The following is a 25,973-nucleotide window of genomic DNA, read 5'->3' as shown; positions in this document are numbered from 1 at the left end:
GTATGATTATTTGGAGAAAGAATTGAACAAAGTGAGGAGAAAAGAAAGCACTTGGAAATCTTTGTAGAAATATTTGGGTCGGCTGGAAAAAATTCAAGAAATATGTCAGACATGTGACATAAATTTGAATCAGGACTGTAATACTTAGACATCCAAGTAAGTAAGCAAGTCTGAATATAATCCACATGTAGCATCTGGCAGTCATGGGCTTGCACTGCATGAACTCAGCTTTGCATTAAGATGTGATCAGGGAATTTGCTTCTAACTTAATGCATGGCCCTCTAGCCACCAAAATGATAATTAAATCAATAATGGAAAGTTAACGGCAAAAGCAGGACTTTTATGGGAGAGAAGCAAAAACTGCAGACACCAAAATAACAACGGAAAATGCTGGAAGTACTCAGCAGGTCAGGGGAAAGAAGCAGAGTTAGTGTTTCAGATTGAACATTCTTCATTAGTGCTGGAAAGAGAAACCAAGGCTAATTTCATTGCTAAGAAGTTGAGTGAAGGAATTGTTAGGACAAAAGGAATACATCTGATGGGGTGAGGTCAGGGTTGCCATGGTGATGAACTGCAGAGGTCACAGAAAGCAAACTGCTGGTAGAGCTCAGTAAGTCAAAGGGAATCAAAAACTAGAGGGCCACGTTTAATGTGAGAGCGAAGAGGTTTAAAAGGTACCTTTTTAAAAACGCAAACACGAGGAAATCTGCAGATGCTGGAATTTCAAGCAACACACATCAAAGTTGTTGGTGAACACAGCAGGCCAGGCACCATCCGTAGGAAGAGGTACAGTTGACATTTCGGGCCGAGACCCTTCGTCAGGACTAACTGAAAGAAGAGCTAGTAAGAGATTTGAAAGTGGGGGGGGGGGGGAGATCCAATAGACAATAGACAATAGGTGCAGGAGTAGGCCATTCGGCCCTTTGAGCCAGCACCACCATTCACTGTGATCATGGCTGATCATCCACAATCAGTATCCAGTTCCTGCCTTATCCCCATAACCTTTGATTCCGCTATCTTTAAGAGCCCTATCCATCTCTTTCTTGAAAGCATCCAGAGACTTGGCCTCCACAGCCTTCTGGGGCAGAGCATTCCATATATCCACCACTCTCTGGGTGAAAAAGTTTTTCTTCAACTCCGTTCTAAATGGCCTACCCCTTATTCTTAAACTGTGGCCTCTGGTACTGGACTCACCCATCAGCGGGAACATTCTTTCTGCCTCCAGCATGTCCAATCCCTTAATAATCCTATATGTTTCAATAAGATCCCCTCTCAGCCTTCTAAATTCCAGAGTATACAAGCCAGTCGCTCCAATCTTTCAACATATGACAGTCCCACCATCCCAGGAATTAACCTTGTGAACCTACGCTGCACTCCCTCAATAGGAAGAATGTCCTTCCTCAAATTTGGAGACCAAAACTGCACAGAGTACTCCAGGTGTGGTCTCACCAGGACCCTGTACTGCAGCAGAAGGACCTCTTTGCTCTTGTACTCAATTCTCCTTGTTATGAAGGCCAGCATGCCGTTAGCTTTCTTTCCTGCCTGCTATACTTGCATGCTTGCTTTCAGTGACTGATGTACAAGAACAGCTAGATCTCGTTGTGCTTCCCCTTTTCCTAACTTGGCTCCATTTAGATAGTAATCTGCCTTCCTGTTCTAAACACCAAAGTGGATAACCTCACATTTATCCACATTAAACTGCATCTGCCATGCATCTGCCCATTCACCCAGCCTGTCCAAGTCACCCTGCATTCTCATAACATCCTCCTCACATTTCACACTGCCACTCAGCTTTGTGTCATTGGCAAATTTGCTAATGTTACTTTTAATTCCCTCATCTAAATCATTAATATATATTGTAAACAGCTGCGGTCCCAGCACTGAACCCAGAGGTACCCCGCTGGTCACTGCTTGCCATTCCGAAAGGAACCCGTTAATCGCTACTCTTTGTTTTCTGTCAGCCAGCCAATTTTCAATCCATATCAGTACTCTGCCCCCAATACCATGTGCCCTAATTTTGCCCACTAATCTCCTATGTGGGACTTTATCAAAGGCTTTCTGAAAGTCCAGGTACACTACATCCACTGGCTCTCCCTTGTACATTTTCATAGTTATATCCTCAAAAAATTCCAGAAGATTAGTCAAGCACGATTTCCCCTTCGTAAATCCATGCTGACTCGGACTGATCCTGTTACTGCTATCCAGATGTGTCATAATTTCATCTTTTATAATTGACTCCAGCATCTTTCCCACCACCGACGTCAGGCTAACCGGTCTATAATTCCCTGTTTTCTCTCTTCCTCCCTTCTTGAAGAGAGGGACAACATTAGCCACCCTCCAATCCACAGGAACTGATCCTGAATCTATAGAACATTGGAAAATGATTACCAATGCATCCAGGATTTCTAAAGTCACCTCCTTAAGTACCCTGGGATGCAGACCATCAGGTCCCAGGGACTTATCAGCCTTCAGACCCAACAGCCTATCCAACACCATTTCCTGCCTAATATAAATTTCCTTCAGTTCATCCATTACCCTAGGTCCTTTGGCCACTATTACATCTGGGAGATTGTTTGTGTCTTCCCTAGTGAAGACAGATCCAAAGTACCTGTTCAACTCATCTGCCATTTCCTTGTTCCCCATAATAAATTCAGCCGCTTCTGTCTTCAAGGGTCCAATTTTGGTCTTTACTATTTTTTTCCTTTTCACATACCTAAAGAAGCTTTTACTATCCACCTTTATATTCTTGGCTAGTGTACCTTCATACCTCATTTTTTCTCCACGTATTGCCTTTTTAGTTACCTTCTGTTGCTCTTTGAAAGTTTCCCAATCCTCCGGCTTCCCACTCGTCTTTGTTATGTTATACTTCTCTTTTATTTTTATGCTGTCCATTACTTCCCTTGTCAGCCACGGCCTCCCCTTACTCCTCTTAGAATCTTTCTTCCTCTTTGGAATGAACTGATCCTGCACCTTCCACATTATTCGCAGAAACACTTGTCATTGCTGTTCCACTGTCATCCCTGCTAGGGTATTGTTCCATTGAACTTTGGCCAGCTCCTCCCTCATAGCACCATAGTTCCCTTTGTTCAACTGTAATACTGACACTTCCGAGTTTCCCTTCTCCCTCTCAAATTGTAGATTAAAACTTATCATATTATGGTCACTACCTCCTAATGACTCCTTTACCTCGAGGTCCCTGATCGAATCCGGTTCATTGCACAACGCTAAATCTAGAATTGCTTTCTCTCTGGTTGGCTCCAGTACAAGCTGTTGTAAGAATCCATCTCGGAGGGACTCCAGAAACTCCCTTTCTTGGGGTCCAGTACCAACCTGATTCCTCCAGTCTACCTGCATGTTGAAATCCCCCATAACAACTGTAGCATTACCTTTGCGACATGCCAATTTTAACTCTTGATTCAACTTACACCCTATATCCAGACTACTGTTTGGGGGCCTGTAGATAACTCCCATTAGGGTCTTTCTACCCTTAGAATTTCTCAGTTCTATCCATACTGACTCTACGTCTCCTGATTCTATGTCCCCCCCTCGCAAGGGACTGAATATCATTCCTCACCAACAGAGCCACCCCATCCCCTCTGCCCATCAGTCTACCCTTTTGATAGGACGTATACCTTGAATATTCATTTCCCAAGCCCTGTCTACTTGAAGCCATGTCGCTGTTATTCCCACAACATCATACTTACCAATTTCCAACTGTGCCTTAAGCTCATCCACTTTATTTCTTATACTCCATGCATTCATATACAATACTTTTAATTCATTACTCCCCTCACCTCCCATATCAATTCCTATTTCACTTGGCCATACTGTATGATCCCTTCTTGAGCTTTCTGCTCTGTTGATTCTGCTGTCTTTCGTAACTTTTCTTATTCTCTCTTTCCCTTTATCTCCATCCTTATGTTTCCAATTTGTCCCCTCCCCCGCCCCACTTAGTTTAAACACACCCGTGTTGCAGAGACAAACCTGCCTGCCAGAATGCTGGTGCCCCACTTATTAAGGTGCAACCTGTCCCTTTTGTACAATTCATCCTTACCCCGAAACATACCCCAGTGGTCCAAGAATGTAAATCCTTGCTTCCTGCACCAGTTCCTCAGCCACACATTCAGATCCATTATCTCCCTGTTCTTGACCACTCCAGCACGGGGAACTGGAAGCAAACCGGAAATAACCACCCTGATAGGATGGTCAAAATGATAGGAGAAGACAGGAGGGGGAGGGATGGAGCCAAGAGCTGGACAGGTGTTTGGCAAAAGGGATATGAGAGGATCATGAGACAGGAGGCCCAGGGAGAAAGAAAAGGGGAAGGGGGGGAAGCCCAGAGGATGGGCAAGGGGTATAGTGAGAGGGACAGAGGGAGAAAAAGGAGAGAGAGAAAAGGAATGTGTGTATATAAATAAATAACAGAATGGGTATGAGGGGGAGGTGGGGCATTAGTGGAAGTTTGAGAAGTCAATGTTCATGCCATCAGGTTGGAGGCTACCCAGACGGAATATAAGATGTTGTTCCCCCAAGCTGAGTGTGGCTTCACCTTTACAGTAGAGGAGGCTGTGGATAGGCATATCAGAACGGGAATGGGACGTGAAATTAAAATGTGTGGCCACTGGGAGGTCCTGCTTAAAAGGATCCTGATGGGCGACTTCTTCATGCAGAGAGTGGTGATTATATGGAGAAAATTGCCAAATGAAGTGGTTGAAAGAGGTATAATAACAACATCTAAAAGACATAGGCACATGGATAGCAAAGGTTTAGAGGGATTTTGTCCTAACGTGGGCATATGGGAGTAGCTTAGATAAGCATCTTGGCCAGCATGGACAAGTTGGAGTGAAGAGCTTGTTTCTTTGCTGTAAGTCAAGCAGCATCTGTAGAAGTAAAGGGATTGTCCACGTCCCTAAACAAGTCTCTGCATCAGGACTATGAGTGTAGAAGGAGGATAGCTGGTGTAACAAGTCATAGTAATGGGGGGTTGGGGGGAAGGTGTGGGATGGAAAAGGTGAACAGAGGGAGAGAGAGAGCCTGTGTGGACTGGTGGATGAGAAAGGAAAACAGAGGGAGTTTGTTACCTGAAATTGGAAAATTCATGTTTTTTACGATTGGATTGTAGACTGCTAAAGCAGAAATGAAGAATTGTTCTAGTTTGTGTTTGGCATCACTGTGAGACACAGGTATGCATTGTGGGCATAGGTAGGGGATTTAATATGGCATGCAACAGGGAGCTCTGTTGGCCATTGCAGAGAGAACACAGTGATCCACAAAAGTGTTGTGTTATCTACGCTTAGTCTTGCTAATGTAAAGGAAGCATATCATGTTGATGAGATTGAAGGAGGTGCATGTGAATTTTTGCCTGACCTGGAAGGGCATTTTGGGTCTGCAGATGGTGGCGAGGGCAAGTGTTGCACTTCCTGAGCTTGCAGGAGACAGGGCCAGGGAGGGGTGCGTAGAAAGGGCTGAATAGACTGAGGAATCATGAGGAGGGGGTGTGACTGGTGAGGTGGCATCCAGTTGGAGTTGGTATTAATGGTAAAGGATGATGTGATGGATGTGGATATATTTGGGTGAAAAGTAGGGATCATGGGAACTCAGTCTCTATTCTGATTGAGTAGACATGTAGGAAATAGGGATGTTAGGTTAATGAAATTTGAAAGAATCGTGCCACAAAAGTTATGAAATAAGGGCATTTAGAGATTAAGAATACAGAAACTGGACCAGCGAAGGTGTGGAACGCAGGTGTACGGGACATATCATTGAGCCAGTGCTTTTGTTGGACTCTCAGGAAGTTCTTGAGAGAATTCTTCCCAGGAGAGTGCTCAAAGTAGCTGAAATTCAGGGTAAAAACCTAGAGGGAGACTAAGTGGAAAAAGCAATAAATCCTTGAAGGTGATAGAAGTTAGAATGAGGTTGTGCATGATGGGCAGAGGTCCACTCACACTTTTCAGATTCCTTCTCACCATTCTACACATACTCATCTGTCCATACTGAGCCCATCGCCAAAGCGACCATCCTGTCTTGCTAAATCTCACGTTCAAGTTGAAGTTTAAATTTAATTATTCAACCATACATGAATGGAGCCAAATGAAACCACATTCCTCTGGGGCCAAGATGCAAGACACATTCCGACAGCTCACAGCACATATGGTTATGTTAGCAGAAAACACTGGCATAGCCTGTGGAGTGATGCTGCCTGGGATGTTGTCCTGGTCCAGCTTGTTCTTCCTCCGAGTGAACATCAGAGGGCAGCACCAATGGGAGGGGGCAGTCCCTCACCCGGCACAGACTCCAGTGCGCCCACAGAGGCCTCTCTTCTTTTCCACACCGCCTTGGCGTCTCCTCTTCTGGGTGGCTGCAACAGGTGACCCTGTGGCCTGAGGCCCTAATCCTCACCACAACTGAGACAATGCAGTCTCCTGCCATCAGTCTCACCAATGAACCAGTGAACAATATTCCTCATTCACAATGTCCAGCAGGGTCTTGCAATCACAAGATAGAACCTCTGATCAGTGTGTGTGAGGTGTGCGGTGGGGGTAGAGCCAATAACTGAAACATTCATAGGCAACGCTGCTGCTAAGTCTATCCTGCAGATGTTTTGTGCGCACTGCAATTTCAGGATCTATACTTTGAAAAAATATAGGCTACATACATTATTATAATGAGTTTACAAGATTAATAGAGGGTGTGCTAGGTAGAATATTGTAATTGTATATTGGCAACCTACTAGATAAACTGAATACTTCTAACTTTCACCACCTGGGAATACTGCAGTTGAGTACCTATTGGCTCGTTTGCTATTCTATCTCTTCAGTAGAAATTCATGGGGCGCCTTCCCCAATCAGAGGGCAGCAAACTAAATGTTTAACAAGTCCTTGCTTTGGGTTATAAATCGCTGTCTATTGAATAGTGAGCGAACAGAAACATTGAGGCACCATAGGTTCTCAATTACTACACTTAATTACCCCATCTCCAGAAATATAAACTAACAGTTCTGCCTGAGATTGGAACTGTAATATTATTGACACTAGCCACAGTTTTTTTAATGGTTAATCATTGTGTGGCACTTGGTTGAACATAATCCAAGCCCATTGCTTATAAGTAAAATGCTGCAAATGTTAGAAAGTATAACATTATCCTTCGCTTTTCTCTTACCCCATTATTCTTGTCCATTCCTTCCAGTTACACAATCTACAACATATTTTCCATTTCTACAAGTCTGCCACCTTCCACTAAACTACACTTCTGTACCTCCAGTTTAATGCACAATGTATTCTCTCTCCTCCACCAGCCACTAATCACGTCCCACCCTCAGGAAATAATTTCCCATAATCCTTCTGCCTTGACCTCTCACCCTTTAATAAGCCTGCTCTTTGTGAAAGCCTTATGTTCCTAACAGTTTCTCCTTTAGTCAGGAACGTGCATTGTACTCTTCTGCATTCATTCAGTGTGCTGCCTTCCCCTCCCAGCTCAGCTCAATGTCAAAGCTGTGGTGCCCCTGACTTCCATGACTGACGAGTTTGCAGCTTTCTGAGATGATGAGAAATTATTCAGCTCTTAAAATGGCTTCAGTCAACTACATGAATTTTGGGTAGTCAGATCACTGCCTCCCCAGTGATGTGTGCCCATGATTAAATCCAACCACCCACGAGTACTGTGACAAAAATAAAGTACTCACGACTTGTCAGCAGCAAACCTATCACAGACACAAAGGAGTCGATGACAAGTTGGTTCTTCCTTCTTCCCAGACTGGGGGAAAAGCCAGCGATGCTTGTTTTGAAAGTTATCACAGCATGATATTTATAACTTAATTTTCATGTACCATGTAATAAGGCAATTTTTATTTTGCTTTTTTTCTCTCCTTTTATTATACTTCCTCTTTAATCTTACCCTCTTTCGTGTTATTGTTATTCGTCATTCTCCTAGGAAATATGCAAAATCAGTTGATGACAAGATTCCTTCCAGAAAAGCTATGTTAATGATAGCCCACAACCTTTCTAGAAGTGAATGCTCATTTGAATAAATTCCTCATTTGAAGGAAAAGTATGTTGAGTTTACCTGAAGACAGTAGCTCTTAAAGGAACCACTGGCAATGAGCTGTTCCACGTCGAGGACATATTCAACTTAGGTTGGAATCAGAAACAGATCAAATCCCATTACCTGGGCCTTTAGATCCACCTGTAGGGGAGGAGTGCTAAAGTTCTGAAGAGAGGGGATGGGAGCACTTTGCATTTAGCCTTCTGCTTAATGGTAGGGAGGACTGATGAGCATCTGGTGACATCAGGCAAATGAATTGTGTTGCTGAATTTACAAAAAGAAGAGTCACAGATCTGTCTGCATTAATTTACTTTAGTGTTTGAACACATATTTAAATTTTTGGAGGTATTTAAAAACAATGATGGGATTGCTGTGAAAGGGTACCAGAATATCTTGAGGTGATGGGACCAAGGGCTGGTCACAACTTGGTACGCAGTCCCCCATCATCACACATCTTTTGATGTGAAAGGTCAGCTCTTCTGACCCTCAGTGTAAGTCGGTGGATCAACAGGCAGTGGTGTGTCACAACCACGGATTCGGCAGCACAGTAGACACGGCAATTGCGCTTGTGAATTTGCACATGTCAGCTAATTATTATTTAATCGTGATAGTATTAAACTCCATACTTGTTGTCGTAGTGCTTGTCGAGACTTGGACAGAGCATAGCAATGCTTCGCTGTCTGTTTGCTTTCGGCCTTCCCTGAGAAATTGGACTTTCGAGTCAACTGATTCTGAAGACTAGCGGGATACATTTAATGTTTAGATGTTCTTTTCAGTTGCAATGTAGGCTTTGTTTCCCATTTGAGAGTTTTAGGAATTTTGTTATCCAATGCGAGCTGATATTCCAAGCCCAGCCTGGTTGTTTTGGTGATGATGCGCAAAAATTGATGTACATGGTCAATCTTCTTGATGGACCTCCACTCAGCCTGTTCAACACTTTACGGGAGCAAGGATACCCTGCAGCCCAGTCGTTCTGACATTTTGTGGCAGAGTTAAGGAGGGTTTTTGATCTTCTAGTACAGGGTCAGGAGGCTGCCCACCAACTCTTGCACCTGCGCCAAGGCAGAGGAACGGTGAGAGCAGTGAAATTCGGTACCCTTGCAGTAGAGACGGGATGGAATGAGAAATCTCTCATCACTGCCTTCCAACGTGGACTGAACGCAAGATTCTGGCATGAGATCGCTGTCCAGGATGAGCAGGATAGTCTGGATGACCTGATTAATCTGGCTATTCAAGTTAATGATCATGTAACTGAGTGGCGCAGGAAAAGAATGTTTCTAACTTTCTATGTACTGCCAGATCACCGTCTTTCCTCGCGCTCTCTCCCTCCCTCACCTGATCACTGTCTTTCCTCGCCCTGTTCCCCTCCCTCATCACCCACCACCCAGCCATGGAGGAGCCTATGCAAGTGGGGTGCATGCCCCTGTCTCAGGAGGAACGAGACCGGCGCCGGAGAACAGGTTCCTGCCGTTACTGTGGAGATCCAGGACACTTCCGGGCGGCATGTTCCAAGCGTCCAGTAAAAGAGAATACCCGTCAGCAGGGAGGGGAATCCTGTCGGGTCAGTTCCCTCTTCAGTCAGCTTCCCCTAATTCTGCAATGCTCACAGCTTCCTTGTCGTGGAGGTCTCAGACCCATGAACTTAAGGCATTTATTGACTCCGGTGCAGCCGGGAATCTTATTGGAATCTCTGTCGCTGAAAGATGGGGAGTTCCAACTCAGGAATTAAGAGAAAAGATCAACGTCAAGGCGCTGGACAGTCGACCTCTGGGAACCGGCCAGATCCACCTTTCCACCCAAACCCTCCAACTGGTGCTCGAAGGCAACTATCATGAAGAAATATCTTTCTCCCCTGATTATCCCGACAAAACCCACAGATCGATTGATCTCTGAAGGTACTCCCAAGAGTGGGGACTGGCATGCCTGTCTGCCTGTCTGGGTCCAGCTCAAGCTCCATTCCATGAATCCTCTCCTGTGTCAGCTAAGGATGTGGACCTGTCTGGGATTCTGGCTGAATATGCCGATCTCGTTGAGGTTTTCAGTAAAAGAAAGGCCACCACCCTGCCCCCACACTGGCCATACGACTGTGCCCTAGACATCCTACCTGGCACTAGTCCTCCCCGGGGTCAGCTCTTTTCCCTCTCTCGTCCTGAAACGGTGGCCATGGTGGAATACATTAGGGAGGCATTGAGTATGGGGTTTATCCGTCTGTCAACCTCACTGGTAGGAGCAGGCTTCTTTTCCGTGAGCAAGAAAGATGGCAAGCTCCGTCCCAGCATCAATTATCGGCCCCTGAACAGCATCACTGTGAAGAACCGCTACCCTCTTCCCTTGCTGGTGTCTGCGTTTGAACGTCTCCAGGGAGCGACCGTATTTTCCAAAATTGATCTGCGCAATGCTTACAATCTGTTTCGCATATAAGGGGATGAGTGGAAAACGGCTTTCAGCACCTCTAGTGGCCACTATGAATACCTGTCGATGCCTTTTGGTCTGGCCAAAACCCTTGCTGTATTCCAGGCCATGGTTAACGATGTGCTCGGGGACATATTGAACCAGATTGTGTTTATGTATTTAGATGACATCCTTATCTATTCCCGCTGTCATCAGGAGCACGTCCAGTATGTCCGGACAGTACTCAGACGCCTTCTTGAAAATAACCTGTACGCCAAGCCTGAAAAATGTGAATTCCTTAAAGACCAGGTGTCATTTATACTTACCCTATCCAGTTTTCAAATGGACCCTAGTAAAGTTCAGGCATTTGCAGAGTGGCCCAAACCGTCTACAGTCAAACAGGTACAGCACTTCATGGGGTTTGCAAACTCTTATTGTGCTTCATCTGGAATTTCGGCTCTATTGTGGATGCAATTAATGCACTCATCAAGAAGACCTTGGCAGGATTCCATTGGACGGACGATGCTGACCAAGCATTTTCGAGCTAAAGCGACATTTCACCACTGCCCCGCTGCTGCAACACCCAGACCCATCTCAGCCATTTATTGTCGAGGTGGATGCATCCGAAGTAGGCATTGGAGCTGTCCTCTCTCAGCGCTTGTCTGCAGATAGCCGGCTGCACCCTTGTGCCTTTCTTTCCCGTTGCTTGACTCCGGCCGAGAGGAATTACAGTGTTGGGAACTGAGAGCTTCTGGTTGTCAAGGAGGCCCTGGAGGAATGGTGACACTGGCTGGAGGGGGCAGAACATCCGTTCTTGGTCTGGACAGATCACAAGAACCTCGCCTATATTCAGGACGCTAAGAGACTCAACTCTCATCAAGCCCAGTGGGCTCTCTTCTTCACATGGTTCAATTTCATCCTCACTTATCGTCCCTGCAGCAAGAATACAGAGGCTGATACTCTCTCCCGGCAGTTCGATGGAACTGAGGACAATACCGATCCAGAGCCCATTCTTCCTTGCTCGTGTATCGCTGCTCTGGGATCTGGGGAATAGAGGCAGGGGTGAGGGCCACCCACCGATCAGATCCAGGCCTGGGTGGAGGACCTCCCAACTGGCTGTTTGTTGCTGCTGTGGTGCATTCCAAAGTGTTGGAATAGGGTCTCTCCTCCCATCTGGCTAACATTCAGGAATTCAACGGACTCAGGAGTTTATTAAGAGACAATTTTGGTGGCCATCTATGTCCCAGGATGTCCATGACTTTGTATCTGCCTGTCTCACCTGCGCTCGGAACAAGACATCACGCCAGTGTCCTGCAGATCTGTTATGTCCACTGCCTGTGCCCCACCGCCCCTGCTCCCATCTCTCAGTAGATTTCATCACTGGTCTGCCCCTGTCTAATGGAAACCACCACCATTTTCAATTTTCCAAGGCTGCCCCACTTCATTGCCCTCCTCAAGCTCCCAGCGGCTTGTGAGACTGCCACACTCATGGTTCAACATGTGTTCAGGCTCTATGGCTTTCCTCAAGACATAGTGTCTGATTGTGGACCACAGTTCACTTCCTGCTTTGGGAAGGCTTTCTGCTGTCTTGTAGGAGCCACGGCCAGCCTCTCGTCTGGCTTCCACCCCCGATCTAATGGCCAGACTGAGAGAGTGAACCAGGAGTTGGAGACGACCCTGTGCTGCCTTGCCTCTTCCAACCCCACGTCCTGGAGCTCCAAGTTGATTTGGGCAGAGATCACCCACAATAACCTCCAGTTGTCCTCCACCGGTATGCCTCCCTTTGAATGCCAGAAGGGATTCCAGCCCCCGCTCTTCCCTGATCAGGAGATCGACATAGGAGTTCCTGCTGCTGAGCAGCTGATCCAGCGCTACAAGCGCACCTGGAGACGAGCCAGGGCTTCTCTGCCGCGTGCCCAGAAACAGCATTCCCGGCAGGCTGATCGGCTCCATCGACAGGTAAGGTCATTCAAGCCAGGAGAGGTCTGGTTGGCATCAAGGGATCTTCCCCTGAAAGTCGACAATAGACAATAGACAATAGGTGCAGGAGTAGGCCATTCGGCCCTTCGAACTAGCACCGCCATTCACTGTGATCATGGCTGATCGTCCACAATCAGTATCCAGTTCCTGTCTTATCCCCATAACCTTTGATTCCGTTATCTTTAAGGGCACTATCCATCTTTCTCTTGAAAGCATCCAGTGAACTTGGCCTCCACTGCCTTCTGGGGCAGAGCATTCCATATATCCACCACTCTCTGGGTGAAAAAGTTTTTCCTCAACTCCGTTCTAAATGGCCTACCCCTTATTCTTAAACTGTGGCCTGTGGTTCTGGACTCACCCATCAGCGGGAACATGCTTCCTGCCTCCAGCGTGTCCAATCCCTTAATAACCTTATATGTTTCAATAAGATCCCCTCTCAGCCTTCTAAATTCCAGAGTATACAAGCCAGTCGCTCCAATCTTTTGACATATGACAGTCCCGCCATCCCGGGAATTAACCTTGTGAACCTACGCTGCACTCCCTCAACAGCAAGAATGTCCTTCCTCAAATTTGGAGACCAAAACTGCACACAGTACTCCAGGTGTGGTCTCACCAGGGCCCTGTACAGCTGCAGAAGGACCTCTTTGCTCTTATACTCAATTCCCCTTGTTATGAAGGCCAGCATGCCATTAGCTTTCTTCACTGCCTGCTGTACTTGCATGCTTGCTTTCAGTGACTGATGTACAAGAACACCTAGACCTTGTTCGAGAACCAGAAATTGGCGCCACTCTGCGTGAGACTGTAGTGGAAAAGGTTGTCAACAAGGTGTCCTATAGATTGCGTCTACCAGCATCACTGAAGATCCACCCAATATTCCATGTTTCCCAGCTCAAGCCGGTTACTACCTCTCCCCTGGCCCCAGTCACCCCACCTTCCCCTCCTCCCCGCCTGGTAGAAAGTTCCCTTGTCTATACTGTGCGGCGCCCTCTGGCATCTCGCCAGGTACGTGGTAAGGTCCAGTATCTTGTGGACTGGGAAGTGTATGGCCCGGAAGACTGTACTTGGATCCTGGTGAAGGACATCTTGGACAAGTTGCTGATCCAGGACTTCCAGCGGACACAGATCTGTGGCGCCTCAGAGGCTGAGCCTAGAGAGGGGGGCCCTGTCACAACCACGGATTCGGCAGCGCAGTAGATATGACAATTGCAATTGTGAATTTACATGTGTCAACTAAGTATTTAATCATAATAGCATTTAACTCCATACTTGTCGTCGTAGTGCTTGTCGAGATTTGGACAGAGCACAGCAACACTTCGCTGACTGTTTGCTTTCGTCCTTCCCTGAGAAATTGAACTTTCGAGTCAACTGATTCTGAAGACTAGCGGTATTTGTTGAATGTTTGGATGTTCTTTTCAGCCTCAGTGTAGGCTTCGTTCCTCATTTGAGAGTTTTAGTTAATGGCCCTATTTGGCCTAGTGTTTATTGTTTATTTTCCCTTTAACACTATTCGCATTAAAATTTGTGAACTATCGACCTGCTCAGTGTCTCTCACTCCGCACTTGGGCCACATCCAAACCTGGTAACAGTGGTGGATCCAAGCAGGAGGCTGATTCCAGCATAGGCCTATAAATCAGTAAAGATTTAGCGTCCAATCAAAATGTGTAAGTTTGCGTCACTTTAGCAGCTTCTCTTTGCATTCAGCTGATTTAATGTTTTTTCTTGAATTGTTTTGTGTTCTAGTAAACAAATTATTGATTTAGAGGTACCTTGTTTTGTCCACTGGCCTCTAGTATTTGAATGCTAGCTTATGCTGAGTTAACTGACCTTGGGTCATCTAATGTATCTTTAAGCATGGACGTGCTGTTATTTCTGTGTCATTGTTTGTATTCATACTGTGATTCCTGTGGGTCGGAGAGCCCTGAAATGTGCCTGCTTTGCAGTAATGTATCACTGTCAGAGTCAGCCTGAAACTAGCAGACTGGATCACTCAGCTGGAGTTGAGGATGGTAGATTTTCTTTGTGGTTACTGAGGTAATTGCTGGGTACATTTCTTTATTAAAGGACTACTTCACACGTTGCAATTTTGTTAAAAATTGTGAATGGTGCTCTCTGTGCAAATGATAGCTGCCCAAATTAATATGGCCACGGGTTGTTAGATAATGAGTCAAAGTACTTCAGCATGTTTTGACAGGGACCATACACCCTGAAGACCACTTCGAATGAAATTCTGGAGACACTAAACTAAATGAAGTGCATCGTTCCTCAGCTTAGACAGTGTATGTACAGTACTGTGCCAAAGTGTTAGGCACATGTATATATTTAGGGTGCCTAAGACTTTTGCATGGTACTCCACTAATTTTATGTGTTGCACTGTACTGCTGCTGCAAAAACTGAAACAAATTCCATGACATGCGTGCTGATAAACCTGATTCTGATATAGGTTTCTATTGTGGACCGAGGGTGGGAAGGAGGCAGGGAGAGGGGAATCATGGTTGGGAAAAGGGGAAGGGAGAGGGGAGGGAGTGGGAATCACTAGAGAGACATTCTGTAATCATCACTAAACTAATTGTTTGGAATTGCTGAGTGTGTCTGACCTATGCCATTTCCCGTCCCTGACAGTCCTCCTCTGCCACCTGTCCCACACCCCTCCTGTGGTGCTCCACCCTGGCCACTCCCAGCATTCTTTGCTCCCCCCAGATTTATAAACTTGCTCTCTGCTCCACGTTGACAAATCCAGTACTGTGCAAAAGTCTTAGGCATCCTAGCTGTATATACGTGCCTATGACTTTTGCACAGTACTGTATAGCTACGAACTCTTTGAAAACATCTATAAATTAATGGAGACATATTGCAGGGGTAAACAAGCTAAACAAGCTTGATTGGAAGAAAGATTTCAAAACAGAAACTTCACAATAGCATTCTGACACGTAGTTGGAAATGTGATGATGTGTGTCCATCGTCGTCAATGAGGACCTCGACACCATTATGATGGCGTCGAGACGAGGGCGTGACTCTTGGATTTAAGTGAGGGAGAGTTGTGCAGCGTGTGTCTCACTCTCTCTTCCCAATTCCCATCTGGATCCAGTGGCAAGACAAGAGTCGAGACGGCTGGAGATGGGACTAGGCGCAGTGGATGACCAGGACGTCTTCTGTGTCTTGTCCTGCTCTACACGTTCCACAAAACTTGCAGAGACCACCTGCTTGACTGTTGGACCTTCCATTGGTTTCGTCTGCTCAGTCCGCCGGAGTCTGTCTTCACTTGCTGGGATAGACAACTCCCTATCTCACCGAGGGTTTGAGACCCGTCGGCTACCCTCACCTGGTTTAGCCAGCTTGTCGAAGCCGTTGCCCGGGGTGTGGCTGCTGTCGCATGCAAACAGCTATGGGGAGCCACAGGTGAGAGCTGAGTGCCAGGTGGGGACCAAAGGTGGACTAACTGCCTTGAAAAGGACGCAACATGTTCCCCCACCAGAGGTGCTACCCCTCCCTGACACTCCATACACCTACACTGACATTACATCACACAGAGAATGGATGACAGTCTGTGGCAAGCCTAGACAGGCTCCTTATGTTCTAAACAGTTTGAAAAAGGAAATGAATGGGCTTGAACAAACTGCTGTATCTGTGGAAAAAAAAAACATGCAGTGGTATCCAAGGCAGTCATACTTGTGTAATAGATTGAAAATTCACACAAACTCAAACCATTGATAACATGAGAACAGAGGAAATAGAAACACTAGTGGGCCTCTCAGCTCCTTAGTCCTTTCAACCATTCAATAAAATCATGTCTGATCATTTACCTGCTACACGCACACAAAACGCTGGAGGAACTTGGTAGGTCAGGCAGCCTCTGTTGCCCTGTACTAACCCCCAGATCCTTTAATCTCATACACAGTCAGCAATCTATTGAAACTCAGCAACTTGATTCTCCACAGACCTCTTGGCTGGAGAATTTGAAAGATACTCTGCACTCTGGGTGAAGGAATCTCTTCTTGCTGCAGACCTGAAAGACCGATTCCTTATTTTAGAGCGATGTTTCCAGCTTCCAGACACAAAAGCCCGAAGAAATGCTTTTGCTCTATCAATCTTGACAAGCCTTGTAAATGTTGTGTTTTTCGTTAGATTACCTAAATCTCTCAAGTGTAGGTTTAATTCGCTCCATCTTTTGTCAGGAGAACATTTGTTCCCTGTTGAGGATCGCTACCGCCCATCTCACAATCTCTTTGACCCACTACCCTCAGGAAGGAGGCCCAGGAGAATCAGAATCAGGTGTAATACCACAGGCTTTACAGTAGCAGTGCATTGCAACACATAATAAAACTATAAATTACGATAAGTGTGTGTGTGTGTATGTGTATATATATATATATATAAAATAAATAGAGGGGCAAACTACTGAGGTAGTGTTCATGGGTTCACTGTCCATTCAGAAATCTGATGGTGGAGGGGAAGAAGCTGTTTCTAAAACGTGTGTGTGTCTTCAGACTCCTGTACCTCCACCTTGATGATAGCAATGTGAAGAAGGCATCAGGACTGGAACTGTCAGACTGGGTGCAGCTTCTTCCTTTAGGCTATGAAACTAATGACATCCCTGCCACCACCGAGGTCTCATCACTAGGATAGCGAGCTGTCTACTGTGTTGTTTACCGGTGCTGTGTGCTAAATGCACTTTGAATTATATTTTATTAATTGTGGTAATATTTTGTTTAATATGCTGTGTGGGATATATTCTTTGCGGGTGCATCGTTGTGGTCTGGACTCTTGTACCCAGATCCTCGCAGCAAAGACCAATGTATTGATTGCCTTTCTAACTGTTGGTTGCACGCTTCACAGCACATGCATCCTTAACATGAGAAAACCTGCAGATGCTGGAAATCCAAAGCACACACACAAAATGCCGGAGGAACTCAGCAGGTCAGGCAGCATCTATGGAAATTAGTAAACAGTCGACATTTCGGGCCAAGACCCTTCTCAGAACTTAGCAGGTAGCTGTAGTAAATAGAACCAAAGGTTTTTACAACATTGGATCTCTTCTATGCCAGTGCACAGTTGAATACTGATTCAAACAGGCAGAAAAGAGTGTATTCTTGCAAAAGCTTACACAGGGTCAAATCTTTGCCCAAGATTTTCCAGGTTACCAAAGGAGTAAGCCACTTCATGTTGAACCAAAATGTTCCATTGATTGCCTTGAGCAGAAAGAAATCTCATTTTGAAATAAGTGACAAGGAGAAGAGCACAATGGGAAGCTGAAGTTATTCAGAAATGCAGGGTAGACGTAAATGAATTTTGAAAAGCAAATGTGTTAGTTAGCAGAGCTGTAGGGATAAGCCATGAAAGTTCCTTTCTAATCATGGTCATGTGCCACTAAAATCTTTTCAGTGAATGCATTTTTGACTTATGAAGAAGGGAATGACAGTTTCCCAGGATTGATTATTGGTCCCCCAGTGTGGCCTGAAGTGATTTTGTGCTGAACCTGCCATAGTGAATTGAGCTGTTTGTGCATGGCTTCTTTAAAGTGGTCAGTTCTGAAAATGGCACTCAGTTTCCAAACCTGTAAGGCGACCATGAAAGATCAGGAAGTCGTAGTTGCTCAGTAAATATTGGTTGGTATAAACAAAAATATCTTCCTATTGAACAACTGTGCAGTTGATATATCTTTAAGTACAGGTATGCTTCTCTCTCTCTCTCTCTCTCTCTCTCTCTCTCTCTCTCTCGTTTTCTCTCTCTCTCTCTCTCTCTCTCTTGTTCTCTCTCTCTCGTACTCACTCTTGTTCTCTCTCTCTCGTACTCTCACTCTTGTTCTCTCTCTCCCTTTCCCCCTCGCTCTCTCACTCACACTCACCCTCACCCTCTCACTCTCCCTCGCTCGATCCCTCTCCCGCTTCCCCTCCACCGCTCCCTACCTCCCTCACTGTCTCAGTCACCTTCTCGCCTGCTGTCTCGCTCTCCCTCTGTCACACTCCCTCTCTCGCTCGCTCACTCTCTCTCTCCACCTCTCTTCTGAGCTTTCTTTTCCTGCCTCTCAAATGTTGTGTTTGCATCTGATTCTGCCACCTCTTATGGCAATGAGTTTCAGCTCTTAACCAGTCTGTTTGAAAGAAGAGTTTTACTTTAAGACCCTCTGTATATCTCCTTTCTCTCCCCTTAAGTCTATGCCCTCTTGTTATTCCTACCCCTTCCGTGGCGTGAGGGAAAGCTTGCTGCTCCCTGTGGAAGGATGCATTTTTGTTTCTGACAATTGAGATTGAAGTCACATTGAAGGGTTAAAAATGGATGTTGCTGATGTCAGTGGAGCAGCTTTTGTGCCCGGATTTGTTTTCCAGCACTAATGAAAATCCTGATGAAAAGTTAGGGATCAAGTTATCTTGTGCCGTTGAGAGGAATCGGGAACAATTGTAATTTTGCTGTACTCTCCGCTAAACATGTTTTTAATACAGCACTTTTTTCAGCATTATGAAATTAAATTTCTAGGTTATTATATCATGTTATTGTTTATATGATCAGATGCTAGTTTAAGGATCATGTTGCACCAGTTTTGACAGTATCTTTTCCCCTAGCTTTATACAGATTTAAGAAAGTGGACTTACAAATGTAGAATTAAAACTAATATAAATGTTTATGCCGTTTCTTAGCAGAGAAGCAATATTTTAATAGACAAATTGTCATCGTAGCAATCTGTATCTTTGAGAAGCTGAATATGTGTGCCTCCCTTTGCCAAAAGAAACATTCCACAGCTGCTCTGAGATGGATTAATCAATTCGAACCTTATTAAAACCATTGAAATGTATTGTACATTTTGTTAAAGTATCCTGTGCTACGGTGGCAAAATATTAACGTACTGTGGGTCAGAAAGTGAGTCACCAAAGTGCTTTAAAAAAAGTTCATAACCCAATCTTTAAGCAATCTTCAAGTGACATCACATCCTGTTCACTGACACCGGAGCTGCCCTGTTATGTTAGACATTGTACGGGATTTACTACTTTGTTCCCTTTCTAAAGAAAACGTTATACATTTGTTTAAAAAACCCACTTACAAGCACCCTATGAAAAGAAGAGAAAAAGTTAACTGCAAACAGCAGTTCAACTTAGTCTGCCAACTGAGGAAATATTTTTAGATTCACATGACGCTGTTGAATCAGCCTGTTGTTTCTTTACACTGCTCCACAGATACACCTAAAGAAAATCCTTATGAAGATGTGGAGCTGAAAGGTCGATACCCTGGCAGAAAGTTACAACTGTCATCTGAGAATTCCCTGGACTCTTTGCACAGGATGTGGTCCCCTCAGGAAAGGAAATACACTACACCTCCCCAGGTAATTCTCTTGCTTTAATTCAGTAGAAGTTCTCAAGCAGTTTGTGCCGGAAGACTTCTGGGTCTGTTTATTTTTATAAAGCTAGAGAGGAAAAAAAGATAGAACTGGGAAAATGGTGATCTTTTGCCGTAAGCCTAACCAAACTGATTTGAAAATGAAAGTTGTTTTTGTAATATTTTTTAAACTTAGAATTTATTTGAAAAAAAACTTAAATGTGATATATTGTCAAGCATTAATAAAATTATCATTCAAGATTATGTGATGTATGATTTCAATTGCTTTCTGAATTTATTGCCAAAAGAAAATATTCTTAGTTTATAAAAGAATAAAAACTTACCAAATAAATACTATAGGTTCATCCTATCAATGATAATTTTGCCTCAGGACGTTGAAACTTAGAGAAATTCAGAAATGTGGGTAAATATATGTTTAGCAGAGTAATCTGGTTACGTTTCTTAAAGAAGCAGCCCAGGCTTTACTAACAGCAGCCGGTTAAGGAGCTCTCATTTATCGTAAAATAGGCAAGTCAGTATTGATTCAAATATTGTAACAATTGGATATTTTCCCCATGTAAACAACATTTGATTCAAAGTCCAAATGTGTAAAGCCAATAAAGAGTCCATCTTAGTGTTGTCATTCTGAGTGGTGATATGAGAAGTGTTTTCAATGCTTATGAGAAATAAATGCATATTTTTGCCTGGTAACATTCCTGAAAGGTTTATAAATTCAAGTTGCTGTTATTTTGTTAAAAAAAACTTACTTTGGTTACATTGCAAATAAGTCCTGTTGAAATAAAAGCAATATCCTTAAAATGGTACCACAAACTCTTTGGTATTAAAAGATATTAAAAAGAAAAATGCTGGACTTTATTTATATCCCTGGTGACTAAATAACTAAAAATGCACATTTTCACTTTAAAAGCTTTGACAACACGCTCACTGTTTATCATGTGAACAATAATTTCTAAGTTTTTGACAATATGCGTGCTGATGCACCATTAACTTGACCGCCCCCGTGCAAATGTCAAACTCATAAGTTTGCTCTGGATTGCAAAGTGGTTAATTCCACCATCAGACCACGCCATGCACCTTCCCCATTATACCTGGTTTCACCTTTGGTATTCCTTCCACTCCCCCCACCTTCTTATTCTGACTTCTTCTCCCTTCCTTTCCAGCAACTTTGTGTATGTTGCTCTGCATTTCCAGCACCTGCAGGATCTCTTGGAACTTTTACTGTAACTCAGGCCACGCATCAAATATACGTCTTATTGTTGTTCTACCATCAATCCTGATGTGCAGCCTTTTGAGAGTTTAGTTAACCTGAACGATAGCAGGACTGCACAGACTAGTATGGGTGCAGGTGGGGGTGTGATTTCTCAACCACTTCTGAGAAGTGGGCCAGTGAGAAAGGATATGTGCTTAATATATCAAGTTTGTTCTTGTAAAGGAACTGCCACAGCTGCATTAGCCAGGAAATCCTGGTTTAAATCAAGCAGGAGCATGTCAAAAAAATCCTGACAATTTCAGTGATTCCATTCTGCTTAAGATTAAAGCTATTATGTAGTCATGCAGAATGTTGTAAGTAGTTTATTTTTGGTAGTTTTATATGAACATAGAGTGAATTTGAATGTAAAGATGCATATTTTACAGCTCATGAATCCATGACTGTATGATGTCATTGAGTTTAGATGCTATTTGTAACAGTCACTTCAAATTTCTTGGGCAGCTTTGATGTAAATTTGGTGTAAATAGCTGATGTTATTCTCAAGGAAATTTGCACATCTGATTTACGCCAGTTTCGCCACAAATTTTTGCATTATTACATGCCAACTTCCTTGATCACTTGATTATTCTGGATATAATTCCAACAAAGCTCAGTAATGTTTATTTACAACCTTGCAGTCAGTGCAAAGAACTATTTCCTAGATTTACATGAATCAGAGTCATAAAGTTATACAAGCATAGAAAACAGACCCTTCATGTGTCCATGTCGACCAAGATGATTAAATGTGCAAGTCCCATTTGCCTGCATTTAATCCATAACCTCTATGCCTTTCCTAATGATGCATCTGTCTAAATGTCTTTTGTATGTCGTAATGTACCCACCTCTACCACTTCCTTTGCACACCACATTCTAGGTGGAACACTTACGCCTCAGGTCCCTTTAAAATCCTTTCACTTGCACTTTAAACCTATGCCCTCTAGTTTTGAACTGCCCTAGCCTGGAGGAAAGACTGTGGCCGTTCATCCTATTCATGATCCTCATGATTTTGTAACTACCTTTTCTGCTCCAAGGAAAAAAAGTCCCAGCCTATCCAATCTGTCCATAGAAATTAAACCCTCCAGTTCCTGAAAACATTCCTGTAAATCTTTTTTTGCACCCTTTTCATTTCAGTGATATCGTACCACAGGGTGGCCAGAAATATACACAGTAATCTATGTTTTATAGATAGGTGAAAAGTTTCTGAGTTGGATAAACATTTTCTTCAAAGTGCTACTTCTACCTGCTGTTTGTTTCGCGGCGTAGAGATGTTAGTCTCAGTGAACTTGATCATTTTCAGATCTCAGCTAGATTGGCATTTCCAAGAGTCCCTTGAGGAATCAGAATCAGGTTGAATATCACTGGCACATGTCAAGAAATTTGTTATCTTTGCGGCAGCAGTACAATGCTGTACATGATAAATATAGAAAAAACTGAATTACAGTAAGTATATGTATATATTAAATAGTTAAATTAAGATAAGTAGTGCAAAAAACAGAATTATTTTTCAAAAGTAGTGACATAGTGTGGGTTCACTGTCCATTCAGAAATCGGATGGCAGAGGGGAAGAAACTGTTCCTGAATCGTTGAGAAAGAAATTAGAAGGGCAGAAAGAGGCCATGAAATATCTTTGGCAGGTAAAATTAAGGAGAATAAGTCAGGGTGGTAGTTGTACTCCATATGGATTTTAGTAAGGCATTTGACAGGATCAGTCACATGTGCTTAAGGCATGCTGGTTAATTGGATCCAAAACTGGCTTGGTAATGAGTAGTGCGGAAGGTGGTAGTGAAAGGAAGCTTTTCAGATTGGAAGTCTGTGACTAGTGGTGCATTGCAAGGATCAATAATTTAAGTTAACCATGCAAATGTGTGAATGTAGCAGATATGATTAATCTGTAGACAACATGAAAAGTGGTGGTGTTGCAGTAGGGAGGAAGGTTGTCTAACACCTTCAGCAAAATGTAAATCACGTGGTAGGTGGATACATCAATAGTAGGAAGAATTTAATCTTGATACATTTTGGGAAGTCAAATAAAGGTAAGACAGGTTGAAGTCCATAATTTCTTGAAAGTGGCAACATTGGTAGAGAGGATGGTGAAAAAGACATACTTCATAGGCTGGGACATAGAATGCAAGAGTTGGGGCTTTATGAAACACTACGTAGGCTGCACTTGGTGTATTGTGTGCAATTCTGATCACCACACTGTATGAAGGATGTGATTACAGTGGAGAAAATGCAGAGCATATTCACTAGAATTGCAAGGCTTGAGTTCTGAGGAGAGATTGGATTGGCTATTTTCCCTGGATCATCAGAATCTTTTTCCAATGGCAGGAGTATAAGAGTATCAAGAACAAAAGGTGGCAGGAAGGACTTTTATTGGTGAATAGAGGATGAGTGTACTTTTTAAATAGAGGATAAATAACATCTGGAATGAACTGCCAAAGAAGATGGTGGAATCTGATACAATTACTATGTTTAGGACACACTTAGACAGGTTCTAATGTGGGAAAATAGGATCTGTGGATAAACAAGATAGCAAGCATTGACCAAAGGGCCCATTTTTTGTGCTGCTCCATCTGTATCATAGTAACAGAAAAGAAACCTGAAACTCTGATGGGAAGCCTTCATTGTTGAAATCAGCAGTACAATGAATACTCTATTTTGGGACACTTTGTACTTTACCAGTTATAATGTTCCAACATTAGCAAAGGAACGGCACAGGAAATGTGAAATTTAATTTCCATTGACAAAACTGATGGAAATATTTGTGTGTTGTAGGGAAATTTATTGTGATATACAATAGATTCAGTTGCACTTTACTCACGGGTGCAGTTTGAGACGGAGGGTATGTTTCACAACATGTAAGTTTTTAAATGGTCATAGAGAGGGAGAAACAGAACAAGTTGAAGGAACTAAGCAGGTCAGGCAGCAGTCCAATCCTGCATTTCTTTGTGCTGTTCCCCATTCCAGCACCTTCAGTCTGTTGTGTTTCCATAAAGAGGAGAGAGCTCTTCTTAGGACAGCATGGAGTGATATTGGAAATTTATAAACTTATTCATAATATGAGCAGAAAACTTTTGTCCATATCATATGTACAATAATCAGAGCTCGCAAGATCTCCATTTTGGATTAATTTTGGTGTAGATAGTGCAAATCCATGTTACACTCTTCAACACTCCTAAGACATAGAAATATGTTTGCCACCCTTTAATGAATAGGGCTCCAGAACTAAAATATTTGTATTGTATGGCAAGGAAGTTCAATGGCACTGGCTACCCAAACACTATCTGACTTCACTTTTACCAGGGCTTCAAAGTAGGAGAGGAAAAGTACAGCAGAGGTACCTGGAATTTAAAGGGCTTTGTTAAAATATTTTAATTATGCTCTTTGTAGTTTGAAATATCAAGTAGTACGATTCAATCCTTGACAGTCTGCCAGTTGACACAATGCATTAATGCCAATTAAGGACCACACACGCTCTTCAGGAAACTATTCTTTTCCATTTGCATTAGGCTACAAAGTCTTCAGATTTTGCATTTGGAGACAACTCATGGACCTCTGGTTTCCCCCTCCTGAAGTCAATAATCAGTTCAAATGGTTCCATTTATATCAGAGAATGTATACAGTATACAAACTGAAATAATTGTCTTCGCAGAGATCCACGAAAAGCAGAACTCCAAAAGTCTGAGTGGCGGAAAAACGTTAGAACCCCAAAGTCCCTGCTCCCCCCTCCCCGCATAAGCATCGACCAATAACTCCCCCCTCCCCCACCCGATTCAGTGCCCACCACCTACCAACAAACAGCAAAGTACCCAAAGAGAGACCGTGATCTGCATCAACAAAATCTATTGTTTACCCGACAGTTCAACATGCCACAGGCATTCTCTCTCTCTCTCTAACTAACAAAGCACAGAGAGATTTCACCGATTTTCACAGTGAAAGGGGGGACTGATAGTTGCTGTTACGCTATTACAGTCTGCTGCGTCACTTTTCCATACATCTGCCATGGCAAAATCCTGATGTTCCATCTTCCGCAACGCCTCAGTCGGCCACACTGGCCTGAAATCGGTTGTGCGCAGGGCCTGCGCCCCAGAGGCGCCAGCTTCCAAGGTCGATCAATGAGCTCCAGAAACAGGAACTCATTCACCATTTAAAAAAAACTACAGTTTGAGTGCCACTTGCAGATCAAGACCTCGATAGAACCCCAACCAGCTTGAAAAGAAAAAAAGAGACATTAAAGAGAGGAACTAAGCTGTTTTTCGCAGATGAGCTCAAAGATGCAGCCACTTGGCATCATCTTAACTCCTTGGTTTTGCTGACATTGGGTTGAAAGGTTGTTGTTGTGGCACCACTCAGCCAGATTTTCAATCTCCCCCCCCCATATGCTGATTGGTGATGAATCACCACCTTTGATAGCCTGCGACATGATGTCATCATATCAACACATCACTAAGTATAATGATTTTAATTATTGTCTGAGCATAACTATTTCTGAATAATTCGAAATGACTGACAATTCATAGAAACATAAAAAACCAACAGGCTGTTCGTCCCACTAAAAGTTGTGCCAAACATTTCCTTACCTTAGAAATTACGTAGGGTTACCCATAGTCCTCTATTTTTCTGAGCTCTATGTACCTGCCCAGGATTGTCTTAAGAGACCCTATCATATCCGCCTGCACCACCGTCGCTGGCAGACCATTCCACACACTCACCACACTCTGCGTAAAAAAACTTGCCATTTTTAAGCACCTTAAAACCATGCCTTCTCGTGCTAGCCATTAGGCCCTAGGAAAAAGTCGCTGATTATCCACACGATCAATGCCTCTCATCATCTTATACACCTCTATCAGGTCACCTCTCATCCTCCGTTGCTCCAAGGAAAAAAAGGCCGAGTTCACTCAACCTATTCTCATATGGCATGCTCCCAATCCAGGAAACATCCTTGTAAATCTCCTCTGCACCCTTTCTATGGATTTCACATCCTTCC

The 25,973-nt window shown here is 43.7% G+C and overlaps 1 protein-coding gene across 7 annotated transcripts in view; it reads left to right on the top strand.

The window, feature by feature from the left end:
• dennd2b (DENN domain containing 2B) overlaps positions 1-25,973 on the top strand; it is a 527,103-nt gene that overhangs the window by 353,624 nt on the left and 147,506 nt on the right. For all 7 annotated transcript variants that reach the window (XM_072272571.1, XM_072272574.1, XM_072272573.1 and 4 more), the window contains one exon: positions 19,578-19,723. In XM_072272571.1, coding sequence (XP_072128672.1) covers positions 19,578-19,723 — 146 coding nt within the window. The remainder of the gene's footprint in view (positions 1-19,577; positions 19,724-25,973) is intronic.

This window comes from Mobula birostris, chromosome 11 (genome assembly GCF_030028105.1).
Source record: "Mobula birostris isolate sMobBir1 chromosome 11, sMobBir1.hap1, whole genome shotgun sequence".
NCBI lineage: Eukaryota > Metazoa > Chordata > Chondrichthyes > Myliobatiformes > Myliobatidae > Mobula > Mobula birostris.
The sequence above is the reverse complement of the archived record's forward strand: the minus strand, read 5'-3'. Positions and strand labels throughout refer to the sequence as shown.